The sequence below is a fragment of the Ictidomys tridecemlineatus genome, chromosome 10 (genome assembly GCF_052094955.1).
Source record: "Ictidomys tridecemlineatus isolate mIctTri1 chromosome 10, mIctTri1.hap1, whole genome shotgun sequence".
Classification (NCBI taxonomy): domain Eukaryota; kingdom Metazoa; phylum Chordata; class Mammalia; order Rodentia; family Sciuridae; genus Ictidomys; species Ictidomys tridecemlineatus.
The window spans coordinates 56,066,814-56,087,425 of record NC_135486.1 but is presented as its reverse complement, the minus strand read 5'-3'; the positions used below and the strand labels follow the sequence as shown (position 1 = coordinate 56,087,425).

The 20,612-nt window shown below is 34.3% G+C and overlaps 1 protein-coding gene across 18 annotated transcripts in view; it reads left to right on the top strand.

The window, feature by feature from the left end:
• Sdccag8 (SHH signaling and ciliogenesis regulator SDCCAG8) overlaps positions 1–20,612 on the top strand; it is a 232,880-nt gene that overhangs the window by 109,183 nt on the left and 103,085 nt on the right. For 15 of the 18 annotated variants that reach the window (XM_040277165.2, XM_021727202.3, XM_078022972.1 and 12 more), the window contains 2 exons: positions 5,989–6,131; positions 19,743–19,814. In XM_040277165.2, the coding sequence (XP_040133099.1) occupies positions 5,989–6,131; positions 19,743–19,814 (215 nt within the window). The remainder of the gene's footprint in view (positions 1–5,988; positions 6,132–19,742; positions 19,815–20,612) is intronic. The other 3 variants (XM_040277162.2, XM_021727199.3, XM_005326568.5) reach the window with 1 other exon arrangement.

The following is a 20,612-nucleotide window of genomic DNA, read 5'->3' as shown; positions in this document are numbered from 1 at the left end:
AATTACCAGAATAGGAAAACAAAGCCAAACCATATACACATCTCTGACATCTGCTTATATTTTAGCCATGAAAATTCTATTGGCCAATTGAAATCATAGGACTAAGCCCAAAGTCATTGCGGGAAAGATATAGAAAGATACTGTATTCTGCCATCAGTGGAAGGGAAATACGAATAAATCCTTAGTGAACAGTAATCCAAACTACCCAAACTGAGTACATCCACACTTTTGTTCACAGCTTAATTTTCAAATATGAAAGTACAGTCAAGAATCATTATGTTTTTGAGGAATCATCATGTATTTGAGGAAAGTCTACAACACAATAGAGTGCCTAAAATAGACAAACAGGGAAGGAATAAAAGGTATCTTGCTTTGTTTTGACTGTGTCCCCCAAAAGCTTATGATTTAGACCTTCCTTGATGCAGCAGTACTGGAATGTGGAGCTTAGTGGGAGGTGTTTGAGTGGGGGCTCTTCCCCCATGAAAAGATAAATGCTTTTCTCACATGAATTCTTGCTTTCATGAGACTGGACTAATTATTATAAGAGTGCTTTGATAAAAAAGCAAGTTGCCCCCTGTGTTCTATCTCTCTTCTTGCATGCCCATTTGTCTTTCCACTTCTCACCATGAGCCCTAACCAGATGCTACTGTCCAATCTTGGATTTCCATCCAGAACCAAGAGCCATAATAATCCCCTTTTCTTTATAAATTATTTAGTCTTTTGTATTCTATTTTAGCAACAGAAAATGAACTAAGACAAACCTGGAGGAAACAGAGTAAACATATGATAAGTAGAAATTTAAAATGCTATAGATTCTAATAGGGAAGTAAGATATTCTATCCATAAAATAAAAATAGTATGCTATGTAAAAGGATCCATAAAAACAAGAAATAGTAAATGGTAATGAAAAATATCGTATAATTTTCTTCTTAAATTTAATAGACAGTTGGGAAGATGAAGTAAGTGAAGTCTTAGATTCTAAAAGTTAGAATCTAAAAACAAAGAATTGAAAAATGTAAGTAAGTTAGATAATTCATCCAATAAGGCCAACAACTAATATCTAGAGTTATAGAAGAGGAAATTTTAATGTTTATGGTATCAAAATTTAACTTTAGAATTGTAATACAAGATACTGTCTTCAAATTAAGGAAAATAAGCCTCTAGATTGACAAGAACTCATTGAAAACAACACGTAAAGAATGAAAAAGAGCCTATTCCAGGGTCTAACATAGTAAAATTTTTTAAATCATGGGAAAAAAAAGATAACTATGAAAGTTTCTAGGAACAAAAAATGTATTAGGGATCAGAAAATATAGTGCTTTTCAATTATAATATTAGAATCTTGAAGACAATGGAGTAGTTTCTTAAAAATCCTAAGTGAACATTAATTCAAATAGAACTTTATGCTCAAGCCAGATTATTGAGTTTATCATATAATAACAGGATTTTGAAGCATACAAATATACCCCAAAATGTATTTTTTGCACCCTTTCTTATGAAAGCTATCTTGAGAATGTAGCTCAATCTTTCTCTACCATACATACAAACACACATAATACTTGCCACAAGCCAGAGATCAAAAAAAGTAGACATAAAGCACCAAGGATACATGAGAGATGGTTATAAAGGAACTTACAGTTTATCCTTATTTGATCATTTGAAAAAATATTATTGATACATATTTGGCAATACTGTTTGAATACTTTGGGGGCAAATATCAGTTACCTAGAAAAATAAACTATCAAAAACTTAGATAGTCAGGTATGATGACACATGCTTATAGTCCCAGCTACCTGGGAGACTGAGGGAAGAGAACAGTTGAGGCCAGGATTTTAAGGGCAGCCTAGGCAGCATAGCAAGACCCCTTCTCAAGATAAAACAAAAGACTAGGTAATTAATTTCAGAAATAATATAGGAAAATTAAAGTAATGCTCATCTTAGTAGTGAGCAAATTTTCCATAATCATAATGTAAATGAACTACTGACTAATGATTAACCAAAAATTTTATATGGGAGCATAAGTTGGATATGTAGGGTAGCTGGTATAAGAGACCTTAATTGTTCCTTTTTTAAAATTTTTTTTAATTTATTTTTTTGAGACAGGGTTTCATTATGTTGTTGCCCAGGCTGGCCTCAAATTCCTAGACTTAAGGGGTCTTCCTGCCTCAGCCTTGTAGCTGGGACTACAAGCACATACTAAAATTAATTGTGTCACCTTTAATATAGGAAATTGATGTATAATGTCTAATATTGCAAAATCAAAAAATAGCAATAGAAGCATATCATTTAAAAATATAAAGAAAAATTACAGAACAGTTAATAATGTGCCATTGGAGATTAGGTTTGGAGATAGGCTAAAAGACATTGCTCTTCTTTGCTATGAAAAATTGAGTACTATTTAGCTCATGTTAGGTGCATTACTTTAGTAAGAAAAATTAATCAATAATAAAAATAAAGTCACATATGTCCATTATTAAGAAAAAACTTTCCACAGTGTGGAAAAATATTAACAGTAATCAATCTCCATTTCTTCACGCCCCATTCCTGGTACTCTTCTCCTAACCAATTTTAACAGTTCCTACTTTAAGCTGTTCTGGTGGCTATACTAATTTTTTTTTTAGGTACTGGGGCTTGAACCCATGTCCTGTACATGCTAGGTAAGGGCTTTACCAATAAGCTATGTCTTCAGCCAATCTATTCATGATTTGAAGAATAACTTTTGGTAAGATACAGAGCTATCTGGACCTCCCTTGCCCAGTTGGCAAAAGGATAATGACGTAAAACTGCATTGTAGACATGCAGGTTAATAGTGTGCTTTGAGAGTAACATACAGTTGGCCTATGACTGTTGTTGGTCTTTCATTCCTGAGCCACCATACATAGCCAAGGAAACAGCCCTGACCTAGTTGGGTGAGGCAAGGGGTTATCCTGCCAGTGGGAGCATGGCATTTCTGGCAAGAGATTTCTCTTCTAACTGTTGGAGTTGGTGCCATGGCAGATTTTCCTGACACAGGGAGTAAGTGTTGAGCCCTGGTCCAGCTGGTTAGATTATTTGTTGGTTTTTGATTATCTGCACCAATAAGCTGTTTTTCTGGCATGGATAATCAGAAGCAGGTAGTAATTTTCCATCTTCCTAACAAAAAGGCCTTTTTGCATTTTAAAATTATAATAGATAAAGTTTTCTTCTTTTTTTTTACCAAAATAATGCTCTGTAGAGGGAACAAAGGAGAAATTTTATTGAATTAAATCAATGACTTATTAAGGATAGTCAGATACTGTTAGGCAGATCATTTTTTCTACTTATCCTTTTGCCGGTCTTGAAAGATATTTTAAATAGGGAGAGAAATCAGTGGTAATAATGATACTAGCTGTCTCATATCTCTTATGTGTTCAGCACTCTGCTAAGTACTCGTCATCCTATTCAGTCTTCACAGCATCTTTGGAGCTTGCTGCAGTTATCACTTTCATTTTCTGCTGAAGAATGTATGATATTTGAGCAACTTGTCTGAGGTCACAGAGCTAAAAAGTGTCAGAACTATGTCTGAGACCTGATTGTGTTGGCTCTTGGACCTATGCTCTTTATCTCTGACTGGATTTTAGTGTAGCCTCTGACTTTTTATTACATGAGAATAAGAAAGCAGCTGATTTATACTTAAAACCTAGTTACCACTCTAAGATATATATGTTACTTTTATTGCACAGTGGTTTCAAAACTTATTTTATTATTTTTAAGAAAGCTCGGGTTTTATGTTTTCTATTTCTATCATTCTTTTTGTATCCCCTCCATTCAAAATTCTGAAGTCATCTTTGGTCTCTTTCTACATTCTGCCTTTCCATTTTTTCCCCCCATAAAATCACCATGTTCTCTTCAAATTTGTGTTTAAAGTCTACTTTTCCTGTCTGGAATATTAAAACTATCTCTTCATGGCCTCCCTTCTACCATTACTTGCCACCTTAAACTGATCATAGATATTGATCCAATTTGTAAGTGCAGCTTTTTTCATATTGCATACCTTTTCTTTTTTTGTGTACTGGGGATTGAAGCCAGGGTCACCTTACCACTGAGCTATACCCCTACGTCCTTTTTATTTTTTTATTTTGATACAATGGCTTCCTAAGTTGCTGAGTCTGTCCTTGTACTTATGATCTTCCTGCCTCAGCCTCCCTAGTCACCGGGATTATGGGTATGTGCCACTATACCCAGCAGTATTTCCTATTATTTATAAGAAAAGTATAGCTCTACTAATCTCTTCTTCAACACCTTTCATAATATGATGTAAGCTTTCATTCCATGAGTTTTTGTACTCTTACTTTTTCACTTTTCTTGTCCATGCAAATTTATCCCTCATTTGGCATGAATTTTCTTTATAATTCATTTGTCATTGTCTCTATGACTTGTATTTTGATAGTCTTTTTGTGTATACATGTCTCATTTATCCTTGTTAAATCATGTGTATAGAGATTGATACTGAGTTCATCATAGTATTTAGCACAGTTTCTTGTAAATAGAACTGTGTAAAAAATTTAATGATGGACTCCTGAACTTTTAAAGTCAACATGTGATTCAGATTTTATACTTCTTTGCTTTTGTTAATTCCATTTAGGCAAGTAAAACTTAATAGACTTTTCCATTAAGTTTTCATATCTTTAATTATATTTAATTATGAGATTAGAAATGTATTAGTATTAACTTAAATAATTTAAAATATTTTAAAGAAATAAATCAATTTTATTTAGTATTCTGGTCTGAAAGATATAGGAAATCTACCCTGGATGAAAGTGACACATTCATTATTACATAGGTTTTAAAAAAAAATATTTGAGAACTTGTAATAAGTGATTGTTGGTAATGTGTAGTTTTGATGGGGATAAACTGAATACAGTATTACAAATTTAAGAAAAAATATAATGAATTGTTTAGTTTATCTTATATTATAGTGGGAGATCATTCAGAATAATGAGTAATGACATAAATTTTTTAAAAATATATTTAAACAGTAAGTTTAAAATACTCTGCTTAAGCATAATTTTGTTTTCCAAAAGGACATTTTTTGTATGCATCAGAATTACTCCTTGCTCTCTGTTGAACTTGAAAATGTTTCTGCTCTTTTTTTTTTAACTTTGTTTTGTTGTAATATAGACTAAATATTTTTAAATGTTCAGCTCTATTTTCTTTTCCTTAATTTTATAGCTGCTCTGTGATAAATATTTCTACTTAAATTTGTAAATTACTTTAAACTGTGTTCTATTTAAGATATTTCTGCTTGGAAATATTTGAGTGTTAAGGGTAATTTATTCATGAAACCAAACAATAAGCTATATAAATTGTCATATATTTATATGTTCATTTATTAGTCTTAAGAATGTTTTGTTGTGTTTTTAAATGCAAATTTTATTGTAATATTATTTTAGCTCTGAAGTCTCATATTCTTGTAAGCCAAAGGTTCTCATGCTGAATTATTTTTTCCAAATAATATTCAGTATCATAATGATGCCTTCTTCTATACCTCATGTTTTCCTAAAAGATACCTAAAATATTTTTATATTTGTTTTTATAACATCTAAATGAAACCATCAATCTATCTTTCACAGTAAAAAGTCACTTATCTGATATAAATTATGACATGTATCTGATCAAATCTCTTAGACAAAAAATGTTACATTTTAAAGATTATGAATTTTTAAGTTCCAATGACTTTTTAAAGGGAATAAGCTTTAGAATGAAAATGCTGATTATTCATCTTGACTACTCTTATTTAATCATTTCATTTTAAGAATCAATCTTAATGTTACAATCCAAAAAAATCCTCACTAATGTGCCTTTTTGGATGTGCAAATTTCCTTTGTCATAAAACAGAAGCTAGCCTAAATTTTCTAATAATTTTTCATCACATTAAAATTCATGGTAAAAATAAAAATGATCTAATTTTGAAGTCAAGTGCATATATTTGATATACATGCTTCCCCCCACCCTTTATCTCTACCTAAGGAAATAGAGAAATTGAGACTAGAACTGAGTGAAAGCAAGCAGCACATGGAACAGGAGCAGCAGAAGGCAGCCCGGGCCAGAGAGGAGTGCCTGAAACTAACAGAACTGCTGGGCGAATCTGAGCACCAACTGCACCTCACCAGGTACTCCTTAATCCCATTACGCACCCCAGCACTGATTTCATTCCACTGATTTTTGCCACAGGCTTCCAAACAGTTGTTAGAGTTAGTCTTAGTCATTCAATTCACACACAGCTTTCAAGCATATTAAGAAAAGTGGAGATGTGGTAAGTAAAACACCCAGACATGTGAATGATAAGTGTGGCAGGGATTTACTGATAGATTACAAAACCTTTCATTTACCATGCTCAAATATTTAAGTGATTCTCTATCAATACAAGCAAAATGACATTTTTTTCTACCACTACCACTCCTCTCCTGTTAATCCTGTGTCTAATAAAAATGTTGAAATGAAGTATCTGAGGAATATGTTTAGGAAAATAATGAGATACTGTCAGTAGTGAAAGGCACCGAGCATAAGAAATCCTAAGATGCAAATTGAAATGGAGCTGATACAAAATAAGGATCTGCATCTTAAAGAGGTGTAAATTTAGAGATGCTATCAATTGGCACTATTCATGGTCAAATCATTATTTCGATCATATTTACACCATTGAAGTTTCAAATTGCATTGTTTCCACCATGAAATTTGCAATGTGATCATCATTGTTGTAAACTTTAGTAAACATATAGCTCAGCCCTAGATTAAAATAAAACTCTCTAGGTTGCAAGCATTGGGAATTTGCTGTATTGGAAGCATACAAACACATGCACATACATAAATACACAAAGGGAAAAATTCAAATATAGTCGATATATCACTTTACCATGTAAGTGGTTTCTTCTCACTTTGAGTTTTAGTACAGTTTTTCAGTTTTCAGATCAAGCCTTTGGGTTTATTCATTCTTAGAGTTTTTCAGTTTGCAGAGAGAATTTTGTCTAAATACACATGTAAGTTTATGATATTTGATTTAGTTTATAAAATAGAAAAACACTGGTCTTCCAATTATAGTACTGTGTTGAATTTAAACTATGAAAGGGGACTGATCCCTTTTACATTAAATATGACAATGTAATTCTGAGCACGGTATGATAACAGATGGAGAAAAGCACCACTTGAACAGCCTGCATTTGGAGAAAAAATATTCTAGAGGTTGGTGAACCTCCCAAAGTTTTGGGTTAGTGTTAAGATGCCTCCAGTTCTGTTAAAATCAAACTTTGTTAAAAACATTTTGTTATGATAATAATCCAAATGTTTGACACTTCCCTATTTAAACAGTGAAAAGAAAAAGAGATGAAAGAAAGAGATAAAAAAATCATTTATACATGTAAAAAAAATTCAATAGATATAACACTTTTCAGAGTAAACATTGCTTAATACTACAGAATAGTTTCTTTTAATGCCTATTATCACTGTGAAACTGAGAAAATAATATTAACATAGTACCTATAGCCATTTAATCTTAGTAGTTTCAGAATTTACTTCATCATGATAATGTAGATGTCTATTCTTTTCTGTCAGACTTCAACTGAGAACCAACCATTTTTGTGCTAAACACTACTGACCCACAGAAATAGGACAGCTTTTAATGTCTCAGTGTAGCTCAGCTTCGGTAAATAAATATTAATGCTAGTTTTGCCCCTTTTGCCATTCTCTCTTATTCAGAGAGTTAATTTCTGAAGTTAAAGTCTGTAGAGAGTTTTTCTGAGCAGTATCAATTTGTGCTGTTTGACAAGATCAATTTCTTCCAAGTAGAGCATATTAAGATGCAGCAACTGCTGAAAATGGACGAGTGGTAACTAATTCCTTTGTTCTTAAGAAAAACTGTTTTGCTTTGGTTCTGTAGAAAGCTTTTTTTTCTTTTTCTGTTGTGCTGTATTTACACTATTTCTACAAAAATTTAAGCCTAGTTTTATAGGAAATAAAACACAATTACTGATTTTCTAAGTGCAATACTCTTTTTTGTAAGCATTTCGTATTTAATGTTCATGGTTTGTAAAATCCATATTTATAAATTTAAAGATGACTGTTAAAATGTAAGGTATTGTACATATCTCTCCTTAGAACTGAAAATATAACTTTGTTGTTGGGTTAAATATTTTTGAAATGCTTTTTTTGTTTTCTTAAAGAGTTTGCTAGACCTCGACATTCTTTATTGATTCAGCATACCCAGGTGTGTAAATGAGAACCATTGCATCTTTTTTCTTCAGTGTGGACCAGCTGAAATATATAACTCCCACACAAATAGTCAGTTTCAAACATTTTAAATGGCATATTCTAAACAAAGTTTAAAATTGAATATGAAAACTACATTAGAAAGTAATGGTGAAATAAAAATCCAAATTTTTAGGGGCAAAAAAAATTTTAAACTGAAGTAGAAATCTCTACAACACTCTGAAAAAAAAACAGTCTTCTACTCTTTCAGTGTTTCTCCTTATGTAAGCTTAAATTGGATTTTAAAGGGGAAAATGGAAATTTAGCCTTTATTGCAGGACCCAATAGGTAAGTATAATTTTCACTTAATTTATTATATTTAGTAAGCATCTATGATCTTATAAGTACTCTGACTCTGGCCTAAAGAGAATAAGAAGACTCAATTTCTAACCTTACATTGCTCACATTCAACAAAAGGAGGCAGTTCATATTGCATTTATAACAGAGTGTGACAATAGTGAAATTCTAGAAGTAAAGATTACCACGTGAACATGTAGAAAGGAGAATTGACTTTTTCTGCATTGGAAGTAGATGATAATCAGGGAAAGATGATAATGAAAGGTGATAGGAAGGGGAAGATATTTGGTAACAATCTTGATAAATAAGTTCATGGGTAGAAATTCTCCAGGTGAAAAATGGTGAGGTGAATGTCACAGATAGAGGAATCTATATACGCAAAGACATGAAGATGAGAGAGAACATAAATTCTATAATCAGGGTAGGTGTTTGATAAGAGATAAGACTGAAAAGGAGATTAGTGACAAGAGGACTTGTAGGCTATGCTCTGAAGATTTGGCTATTCTAAGAGTAATTGATTGATTGTTCTTGATGCATTTTAAGCAGGTTGTTAATATGATCAACTTTTTGTGTTGTGATCCTAACTCAGACAACAATGTGGAGAGTGACTTTGGAGAGTTGATAAAAGGAAACAAGATCAGTTAGGCTATGGTCAGCAGCTATACCCTTTGGGCCAAATCTGGACCATTATCTGTTTTTGTATGACCCATGCACTAAGGATTGTTTTTATATTTTTTAATAGTTGGGGGAAAAATGAAAATAATGTGTTGTTCTGGGTGCAGTAGCATGTACCTGTACTCCCAGCAGCTTCTGGGGAAGGTGAGGCAAGAGAATCACTCGAGCCTAGGAGTTTGAGGCCAGCCTGGACAACTTAGTGAGACTCCATCTTAAACAAACAACAAAAACAACAACATTAAAAAAAAACCAGCATTTTCTAACACATTAAAAATAATACATTCATATATAAAGTTTTATTGGGACACAGGATTATTCATGATGTTTGATGTATGACACTACCACAGCAGAGTTGAGCTTGGTCTCCAAAGCCTAATAATTTACTGTCTGGTAATTTATAGAGAAAGTTAACCAGCCCCTCAGTTAGGAAGCTGTTTAGTTCAAGTAAGAAATCAAGAGAGCCAGACAGGTCCAAATATGTATTTTTAGAAGGTAACTGAAAGGCACTGTGAAACTACACTGGTTGAGGAAAAGATGTTTAACAGGTACTCAATTAGAATTTAACCGCAATGGTCCAGGTAAAAGGAAAGGAAGCCATATTCAGGAGACATCTAGAGTAGCAGGTAGGAGAGGACAGAACTAAAGGTAACTATTGTTTCTGGCCTAGGTTGACTAGATGATTTTTTAATCCAACTAGGGAATTTGAAAGAGGTAGCAGAGGAAAATAATACATTTTATTTGGAAACTTGGGTGGAAATATCCAATGTAGGTGTTTACACAAAACCTATAAGACTAGAGCCTTAGTTTATATACTTCTACTTAGAAGTATTAGTTGTAGCCAAGGAAGCAGGTTGAAAGCATATAAAGAGAACCCTTTTGTTGTTGTTGTTTGCTTTTCTTTCTTTCTTTTTTTTTTTTAATGTGATAATGGGGATGGAACTCAAGGCTTCAAATGTGCTAGACAAACACTGTACTATTGAACTACATCTCCTGCTGGAGAACCATGTTTTTAAAGTTATTGAAAAAGAGCCTGCAGATGAGGAGACTGAAATATATCTTTCAGGTATATAAGAAATGAATAAAGAAAAATTATTCAAAGGATGCTTTGGTGAAATAACCAAATACTGTTAAAATCATATGCTAATTTTAGGGATGGTCCCCAGGCAGCCTAAGATTTAGGAAACCTTCATTACAGTGTCCTACCTAGGCATTCATTATCTTTGCATCTTTTTGATAGATTACTTTTCTCTTTAGACCTGCTCTTACCTATAAAATGAAGTGAGAATAGATGATTTCTAAATTTCTTTTTAACCCTAATAGTCAATGATTCTAACAATGATTTAAAACAACCCATTCTTAAGTTCCTATTTCTGAATATGAGGTATTTAGATTGCTTGGGGTATCTTTTTTTTTTAATATTTATTTCTTGGTTTTCAGCGGACATAACAACTTTGTTTGTATGTGGTGCTGAGGATCGAACCCGGGCCGCACGCATGCTAGGTGAGCGCGCTACCGCTTGAGCTACATCCCCAGCCCTGCTTGGGGTATCTTTTGTACAACGAATTTCCTTAGTTTGAACTTCAGCAAGATTTCAAGAAATGTTACTCATATCTACCACTCATGTGTGTCACTTAGCCTCTGCTGATTTCTCACAAGAGCTCTGGGAGTAGGCTCCTTATACCCTTTCAGCCTCTTTCACTAACCACTGCCCAGTGAATATTCCTATGCTACTGCCTTGACTATAGGCCCTACTCTCCAAACCTTTCATGGTGTCACACTATACCAGAAGGTCCAAATCACTGAGCATGGCATTTTAGGTCAACCCATAGACACCAACCTTCCTGCCTATTTCCTTCTTGCCAATCTTCTTATGTGCTGAATTTTGCCAAATGTAAGCATATGCAGCTCCTCTTGTACTTGTGGACTTTTCTTTTGCTGTTCTCTATACCTGGAATCCCCTGTTCTCCTTCTCTGGACCTATTCTTACTTTTGTTTTTCCAAGAGCTTTCTGAAATTCTAATCTTTCTACCAAAGCCCTCCCTTATAACTCTTGCTGGAAGGGAACACTGCTCCCTCTGAATCCTTCAGCCCACTTTGATGTTAATAATATATTTATCTTAGTATCTCCCTGGTACAGTGCTACACATAGTAGCTTTTGAAAAATAATTAAAGTAGTAGCTAATAGCAGTGACTGACATTTATAGGGCCTCAGTGTTGGGTTCCAGGAACTGAGCTATGTGCTTTTCATTTAGTCTTTCTAATAATTCTATTAGATGTAGACTTTTTTTTTCTATTTTACAGTTGAGGCAACTAAGGCACAGTTAAGTAAAATGAGTCATCTAAGTTCACACAGCTGATATGTTATAGAAGCAGGTTTCAAACCCCAGTAATTTGCCTGCAAAGCATATCCCTTGTCCATTCGGCTGTAATTCTATGTAAATTATCAGGGAAATGGATTAATGTGATTGTTTCCAAAAAGACAACTGAGAAAATCAGTAATATTAATTTGTAATAGAAATGTGTTAGCTGGGTTGGGGTTGTGGCTCAGTGGTAGAGTGCTCGCCTAGCATGCACAAGGCACCGGGTTCGATCCTCAGCACCACATAAAAATGTAAAATAAAGATATTATACCCACCTAAAGCTTAATAATAAATATTTAAAAAATAAATGTGTTAGCTGTTCCTTTATGCAGTGGTATAAATACATGTCAGTGAATTTTTGTGTTGGCTTAGGCTTTTTCTAAGAAACAGATTGCTTTGGCCCATTATTTGCCTTAGTCATTTAATGTATTATAATACAATTGTCATTCTCATTTACTTCTTAATTTTTACCAAAAGGAAAAAAAAGTGAAAATTCCTTCATGTTTTTCTTTTTAACATGTCCCAACATCTTTGGAGCTGTAGGATTTGAATTTCTCTCACAAAACTTCAGTTTGCATACATGTGGTCAGGTTAATATATGATATAACCTGCTAAAGCAACCATTTCTGAAAGTCTATGTGATTGATATTAACTGCTTATGGAGGCAGATACTCTTTCAGATACCTATAATATCTGTATTGAAAAACATTTTTTCAAATCTTGCATACTTTTATTGTATCTGATCTGGAAGGAACTTCTGCAGGAAGCTGTGTTTTGTTTAATTAGCAGAGGATTAAAACTCTAATTGTCCTACTTGCAGAAGGGATATCAGAACTGCCATTAACCTGAAGGCTTCCTCTTCTTTCAGAATGACTACCTTTAACATTCTTATTTCTCCTTTACATGTTTTGGATGAGAATATACTTAAAAACTTCTCAGGGCAGGAATCTAAATTGAGGGGGAAACATAAAATGAGTATTATGCTCTGACCTACTTTTGTGATCCTAATAGGAAGATCTGACCTCTGACCTAGAGATATAGAAATAAGTATTTATATCTTTTTGAAATGGAGAAAAGAGTACAGCAGAATAGTCACAACGCTATCCTGTTATGAGCAGATTAACTGGGGAGAGGTCATTAAGGCTTCCTTTCTAAAACATTCAGCACATTTAGCTTCCACATAGCAATTACAGTAAATTCCTTCATTCTCTCTCTCCCTCCCTCCCCTATTCCTCCCCCACCCCTCTTTCTTTCTTTTGTGGTTCAGAGGATAGAATCAAGGATCTTATGCATGCTAGGCAAGAGTTCTACCACAGAGCTATGCTCCTAGCCCTGTAAATGCCCTCTTTAATTTAATTGTTTGCTGTCTCTGACTACCAGTATGAGTCAGGACTTTTTGGCTGAGGTATCAGAAACTCCCTGCAAAACTGGGAATTTATTTATTTTTTTAATAATCAGACTCTGGAGAGTCTGGTGTACCAGGCCTTAGGATTTCTTATACCAAAGACTCAAGTACGCTGTCAAATTATAATTTTCCATAGCAGAACTCCACTTCTGTCTGAATGTTGGCCCATTCTGTCAGATTCTTCTCTACCATCCAGTCTGAAACTGAACATAGAGGAGATGCCTTTGATTTCAAACTATGAATGTGACTTCCTAGGTTCTCCACTTCCAATTTCATGACCATCAGTTCCAGGATCACCCATTTCAAGCAATTGGAGCCACATACACACATGGCCTTTTGGATGCTGTGGCCAGCAGCCTCAGTGTACCATAGGGAACAAGAGGACAATCACACTAAGGCAGGGAAGGTACTCTTACTAGGGAAATGGTGTCAGGGTATTAGGTGTCTGTTCTTTTGCCTCTGTTGTTTTTAAAAATACAAATTCATGGCTGGCTGTGGTGGTAAATGCCTTTAATCCCAGCTATTCAGGAAACTGAGGCAGGAGATATGCCAAGTTAAAGACCAGCCTTGGCAACTTAGCAAGACACTGTTGTCTCAAAGTAAAAACTAAAAAGTCTGGAATTGTAGCTCAGTGGCTGAGTGCCCCTGGTTCAATCCCTAGTACCACCAAAAAAGAGTCTTCTCTGTTCATGTTAACAGCCTGATATTCTCCATTACTAACATGTTTTAAGTTCACAGAGGCATAGTTGGTTCTTCAAAGGTATACTTTGTTATTTTATCTAAAGAACTCTCTGAATATAAAAAATGAGAGGTAAAGAATGCATAGATGGGGGCTGAGGTTTTTTCAGAACCACATAAAAGTAAATAAAATAAAGGCATTGTGTCCAAATACAACTAAAAAATATTTTTAAAAAAGAATGCATAGATGAATATTGAACACTGTACCTAGTTCCCTACAGCAGTGCTATATGAAATATGGTTCATGACAGTTTAATCTGTGACAAGATAAGTGCAAAAGTTGAAACTGTTTGGAAAGTTTCATATCAATTTTATTAATTTTTTTAAAATTTTATTTTTGGTGCTAGAGATTGAACCCAGGGCCATGATCATAGTAATCACACATTTTACCACTGAACAACACCTCTCAATCCTATATCTATTTTAAATCACAGCAATTCCCAAGCTTTATCAGTGAACCTTTCTTGAGGAGTACCTTTTTAGATTTTTCTAGTATATAATTAATTTGTATTGCATTTTACGAAACTGATGGTTTGCAAAGGATTAGAAGAAACAAATGAACAAACTGACCTTTGACTACAAGAAGTTTGAGAAGCTCTGCTTCTCAGTTCTAACATGGAGCCTTTATGGCTAAGGAAACTGAGTGATACAAGGTGAAGCTTGAAACCACACAGCAGGGAGGGAGGAGAGTAGGCTGGGCTTTAACTGGGTTCATCAGATGCCACAGTCACAAAGAAGTGTAAAAACATATTTCAAAGCTAGATGGAAAGACTTCTGGGTTGTAAAATCTCAGTTCATGGGCCAGGAAGCAGGTCTTTTTAATCTCTGTGTCACCAGGACCAAGTATGGCATCAGGCATTTAGCAGGTTCTCTATAAATGTGGAATAAATTTGCCTCTGCTCTTCATTGTTGGGGAAAATTAAGAAGGATCTGCACGCATCAATTAGTTTAGGTCAAAAAGCAAACTTTAGTTCTGTTCATTTGAAGAGGATAGTATAACATTGACATGTATTCTTGCTCTTCCACAGTGAACTTTCTTTTTTTTCCCCCTGAGTTTTATTCAAGAATTTTTAGCCTAAAGTTTCCATTTAAAAGTTAAGCTTATTTTTTCTTGTACTCCTTTCATGAATAAATTAAGCAGAGAACGTGTCAAAAATAATTTTAAATGGATATATGTGCAACCAACATCTTCAAGGCTCAAAATAGATGGCCTTGGTGCTGTTATAAATTGCATCTTCTTTTCCTTCCCCCACTCAGTATCAGAGAAAACAGACTGTCAGACAGCCAGGAAAGAAAAAGCATTTCATTTTTCTCTGGTGGACACCACACTGCCTGAGCCGGCTCTTCTCCACCTGTTTGACAGGCTAGGCGCCCTAGTCTCTGTGAGGCCTGGGGCAGGAGAGGTTAGAATCAGAGGCTGCCAGGAAATGTGTGTCTGCAGGTTCTGCTTAACGTTCCCTGGCTCATTCCTCTTAGTTCTGCAAAGCCCAAATGTGTATGCAATGAAAATCTACGCTGGGGATGCACTCTTCTCCCCTGCCACACAGGCCCACAGCCTGGAGCATGGTGACAACGGCAGCCAACTCATTTTCTGAAGAAGCCCAGAGGAAAACTGAGAAAGTATTGCCCACACCACTTCCTGACTCAACAACAATGAGCATAAAGTTCAATGAAACTAGAAGGAAAAAAAAAAGGCAAAAATCTAGAATTGTTACATAGTAATCCTAAGTCCTGGTATTTTCCTAAAACAAAGTCCTGGTCTCCAATCTTACTTTAAGGTAAAAGGATTATAGGAAAAAAACCTCATCAATTTTAATGATGGTTAATTTCTTCTTAACCACAGCCTCCTAATTGGATGGGATCACCAGGTCAGTTATTAGGCATTCCTTGTTTGTTATTCAGTGTTTCCGTATACCCCTGAGTATGTCATACAGTGAATCACTGTTTGATAAACCAAAGTTCATTAAGGATCCTGAGAAAGTAAGGGACTTGGAGAATATTCCATCTCCTCAGTAACCCATCTGATGGTAGGTCTCATGGGAACCAGGCCCATTTCAAGTAAATTTGATTTTCTTATTACTACTACTCTGTAGTTAAAATAAGCAGGGATATAGTCAATCTAGTAAATCAGAGTGGGCATTAAATAGGTTAGTAAATGTTTGTTAACAGCCCGAAAAGCCGACATTTAACTGAGAGGACATCTCTGCTCTACCTTGGCTCTATGTGGCCTCTTCCAAGCAGGCACAAGGTCACCTGGGAGAGAGTTGATCAGCTCCTACCTTGACCAAGCCTAGGGATGGAGAGAAGTGCCATACAAGTCTGCTCAGGTCTCAGAAGGATTTCTTCTTCAGAGAAGGTTGTTGTGAATAAGCAGTGTGTCCTTCTGACCCCTTTATTATGTGTACCTTCAAGAAGCCTGTTTCTGACCAGAATATTTAGCAAAAGAATATACTCAGAGTTAGAAGAAGAATTATTACATATATAGCTTTACTAACAAAAAAAGTATGCAAAATAAAGTAACAAGTTACCATTAGAATATGCATAGGGGTATAGGGGAGGGTATCCAAGATGAGCCGTTAAAGTGGGTTTTGTCACCTTCCCATTTTCTAGTAACTGATCTGAAGTGTGTTTTATCAAGCTGGACATTGCTTGATCTTGACACTTGTCCTAGTTCTGTTTCTGATTATCTTCTGTCACCTTGGGGAAAATTTCCTACCATACTTTATGTCCTACAAATTTTACTGTGTTTTTGAGGATATATAATAAGTATGTAAAATAATTTTAACACATTAAGGTTCTATAAATCTGAGGTGTTGCTTATCTAGTCAAGGTCTCCAGTGTTTCTAATATGAATTCATGTAAATAATATGAATATAGTATGCATTCATATAAAATAAATTAATTAGGGTCACAGTGCATTAATCAATCTACAAAACTTCAGGTCACATGAAGGTATGATCAAATTATTCCAGCCTTTTTGGAAAGGTTATGCTTTTGACAAATTAGGGACAGAGTATATTGTTAACTATATTTTTTCCTATTTTCTAAATCTTAAGTGATCGTCTTTGTCTTGAGAGGGAAAACCATCTTGGTATTCTTTATATTAACTCTGTCAAAACAATATCTAATGGAAGCAGCTCTTGCAACCTAGGGGCCCTTTAAGTTCTGCTTTGTTGCACTGATAGCAATTCTCTATTCTTAACCTATTTCTGAAACCAGGCATTTATTCAGAATCATTCACTATTGAATTAGTCAACAATGTTTGGGCTGAGGAAAGATGATAATTATATTATGGAATAATAAAATTCATCTAGTGAAAAGAGAGCCCATGTCAGAATTGTAGAGGAGTCCAAATTCAGATACTGCACCCAGACCAATTTGCACAAAGAATTATCTGTTAAAAGTAGAAGGAAGAATGACAGCATGAGACAACTCGTGTAACTAATAAACTTTTTAGATGCTGTTTCATATGTTTGCTTTTCATTAAATTCAGAAATCATTGCAACTATGTTGTTGTGATTCAGTCAACATTTATTCCTATCTGTTTTTCATATACAAAGGCTTAGGGATGCCAGAAAATAAACTGTTAACGGAGAATTAACTTCTTTGGCATGCTTTCATACTTATCTTCCAAATTAAAGAAAATGAAATGGGCAGAAACAGAGTGTAGATTACCTCCTTTTTGTCAAAAATGGTGGGAATTTGAAAATTAATAATAAAAAAGGGAACAGATGCAGTAACATGCCAGAGGGAGATTAATGTGGAGAGTAAAATCTGTGAGCAACAAAACTGAAGCAAACTGAATCAGTGGGAGGTGGTTGTACAATCAAAATCAGGATAAAAGAGAAATTACAAACAACCCTGCACTTGTCAAAGTAGTAGTAATGAAATCCTGACTCTGCCAGCAGTGAGAACCTGTGTTAGCACTTTGGGGTAAGGATGGTAGCCGGGTGCCAGGTAGGAGGGCAGTGTGAGGTTGCTGGGCAGCAGCCATCTTGTGTAGAACAGATGGCACCGAAAGCTGGCAGGGGAGGGGCTCCTTAGCAGAACTAATCAGACAGTAACAGATAGGGCAGCTGGGAAGACTGACCACAGAGAGGGAGTCTGCGGGGTAGCCGAGTGCCATGATGTTTGCAGTGGTGTGCCCATTGGTCTGAGATAAGACCTTGCAATGCCTTTCCCATCTACAGAAGAACTGAAACTTTTGTTCAAAAAGGAAAATTGAGTTGAATTGTGTCAAACTTGGGTTAGGAGGTGTTGGGTGTTAGCGGAGAGATCCGAAAAGGAACAATTGTCCATCTCTGAATTTGTTGTGTGAGTTCAATCCCAGCTTCGAACTCTGATTTTTACTATTTGTATGGCTTTGCTGTTCTCATATGTGGTGTGGCACATGGAATGATCACTTTATATATTTTATGCATCAAGGAGTTTGCAGATGAAGACTATAGTTAAAATTAGAAAAGGCTTTTTGATATGATTTCTACCACATATGTCCTCCACAAACGAAAGCTAAAAACAACCATATGATACATGCATTTCTACTTAATAATCTATCTTCATAACCTAATTTCAGCTATGTTTGTTTCAGAGCTACTTGTCCTTTATATCCCCATGTTAACTGTGGATGGAACATCAAAATACAAGCACAATTTAGAGCCAAAAAAAAATTAAAACAAAAATTAAATTAACTCATTTCATAAGAAATGAAAAAAATGACATGTTAAATTTAACTACTTATTAAGAAGTCATGGCTTTTTACATATAGAGTAGGACATTCTAGCTAAAACTGTGACTTTAACAAAGAAATCCAGATCTCCTACATCTGTTTTCGAACTTGTGTATTTCTCTTTTTCTGCAGAAGGTTTATAGCTTGGCTCAATTTATTCATTTTGGAGGGGGAGGGGGAAACATTACCAGGATTTGAAATAGGTGGTATAACATAGCCATATGCTATTTATGCAGCAGTTTCTGCAATAAATCTAATTTGGTGCTGTCAAAAAATTAGACTTATTTGATATAGCAGCACATTAGTAAATGATTGTGGCAGATTTAAAGTTGTCATTTAGTCTCTTCTTACTCTTAACAGAATCTCACAAATCCATTTCCCCCTTGCTCAACCCTGTGAAATATCTCAGTTCTTTGTCCTGCAGTCCTGAAAATATTTCCACATCTGAAAGAAGGTCTTGTCTTAAGGTAACTGAGGAAGGGGGTGGAAAAATGAATATCCTCTTTTGTTAAAAGACATCATGAATTTATCTGCAAACCAAAAACAATAAACCAGAGAAAAGTAATAGTACTTTCATCATTTGTGGCTCATAGAAAAGCGAACCTGCTAGTCTCATTCAGAATGTAGAAAAATTAAGGTCAGTTCTTTATTAAGGAGTTTAAATGTTTTACCTTCCATCCTACATCCATATGCTGTTTTAGGAAAACTGGTATTAAAGAATATGAACGACATCAGTTCTTGTCTTCACCTAGCAGTGCCCTTAGAAACGGCTTTCCCTTTTGTGGGGTAACCTGGCAACATTACTTCAATGCCTCTTCCCCACCCCGTAAAATTTGTGTTTCAGGTGTTTTTGTCAAACTATACTTTTTTTTTCTATTTAAAAGATAAAATAAGCATGTTATGCATTAAGTAAATATTTGTATTCTGTAAATTCCTGAATTACTCTATCTGTAAAAGTAATCATGATGCTATTTCCCTTTTCTTTTTCTTACGTATTTATGGAAGGGAACGTGTGTGTGTGTGTGTGTGTGTGTGTGTGTGTGTGTGTAAAATGTGTGTGTGTGTGTATGAGCATTCATGCATCCGTGTGTGACTGTAAATGATGTTAAAATTGAGTGTTTTTCATTTGTTTATATTCTTATCATACCAATTTTCCAAAATAAGGCTACCAGTGTGTTTTGGAAACGTAGTTTACTAAGAAAGAAAAATTCCTTCGTGGTGATTTGAGCAACCTCTGTTAAACTAGCATTTTGCTAATGTTTCTTTCTTTTCATAATAGCAAATCAGACCATGGAAGTGATCAAATTACCAGCACACTCTCAATGAATGACATTGTGAAGCAGGGATCCAGGTAACCAAACTACTATCAAGCACAGATTACATTATAGAAAAAAAAAAAAATCAGAAAAGTAGTAGCAAACTTGCTGGGTAAATTAACTGACATTTTTTGGAATTTTCTCCACATGAAGACAAATTACTTAGAAATTATGTTTAGAAAGATGAAAAGAATATGCATATTTTAAGTTCAAAATCCATAGATTAAATTACAGTATACATTACATAAGAAGGATTTTTATGACATACAGTATTTTGAAGGTCAGTTTTTTAAAAAAAGAAATTACAGCTAAAAAGAGTGTCTCTGCACTTTAAATTTTAAGCTGTCATTTTTCCTTTTGTTTTTATATTTAGCTCACAATAATTTTCTTTAACATGTCTAAAAATTGCCTTTATAGAATTTTTAAACAAATTATAACTATCAGTCAATTTGAACTTTAAGTTCAAATTTTAAATTCTATGTTTTCTAGACTGATTTTATTAATAAAATCTGATTCAATTTTATGTTAACATAAAAGCTTTAATTTTTGTTTGTAAAAAAAAAATTTAATTTAAAGACCATTAGTTTTATTTAATATAAGCATATACAATAAGATTAAATCTTAGGATCACTCTACAAAATATAAAAGCAGCCTTATGAATGAATGTTCACATTTATGATAGTACATTTTGTTAAATTTTTAACACATATTTTCTCCTACAAAATAATCTTTCCCTTTTTTATAAGAAATTTTAATTAAATCATTGATTTTTCCTTCTAATGATTATAATTTTCTAAAATAATGGTAAATAATTCAATATAAATGATTTCTTC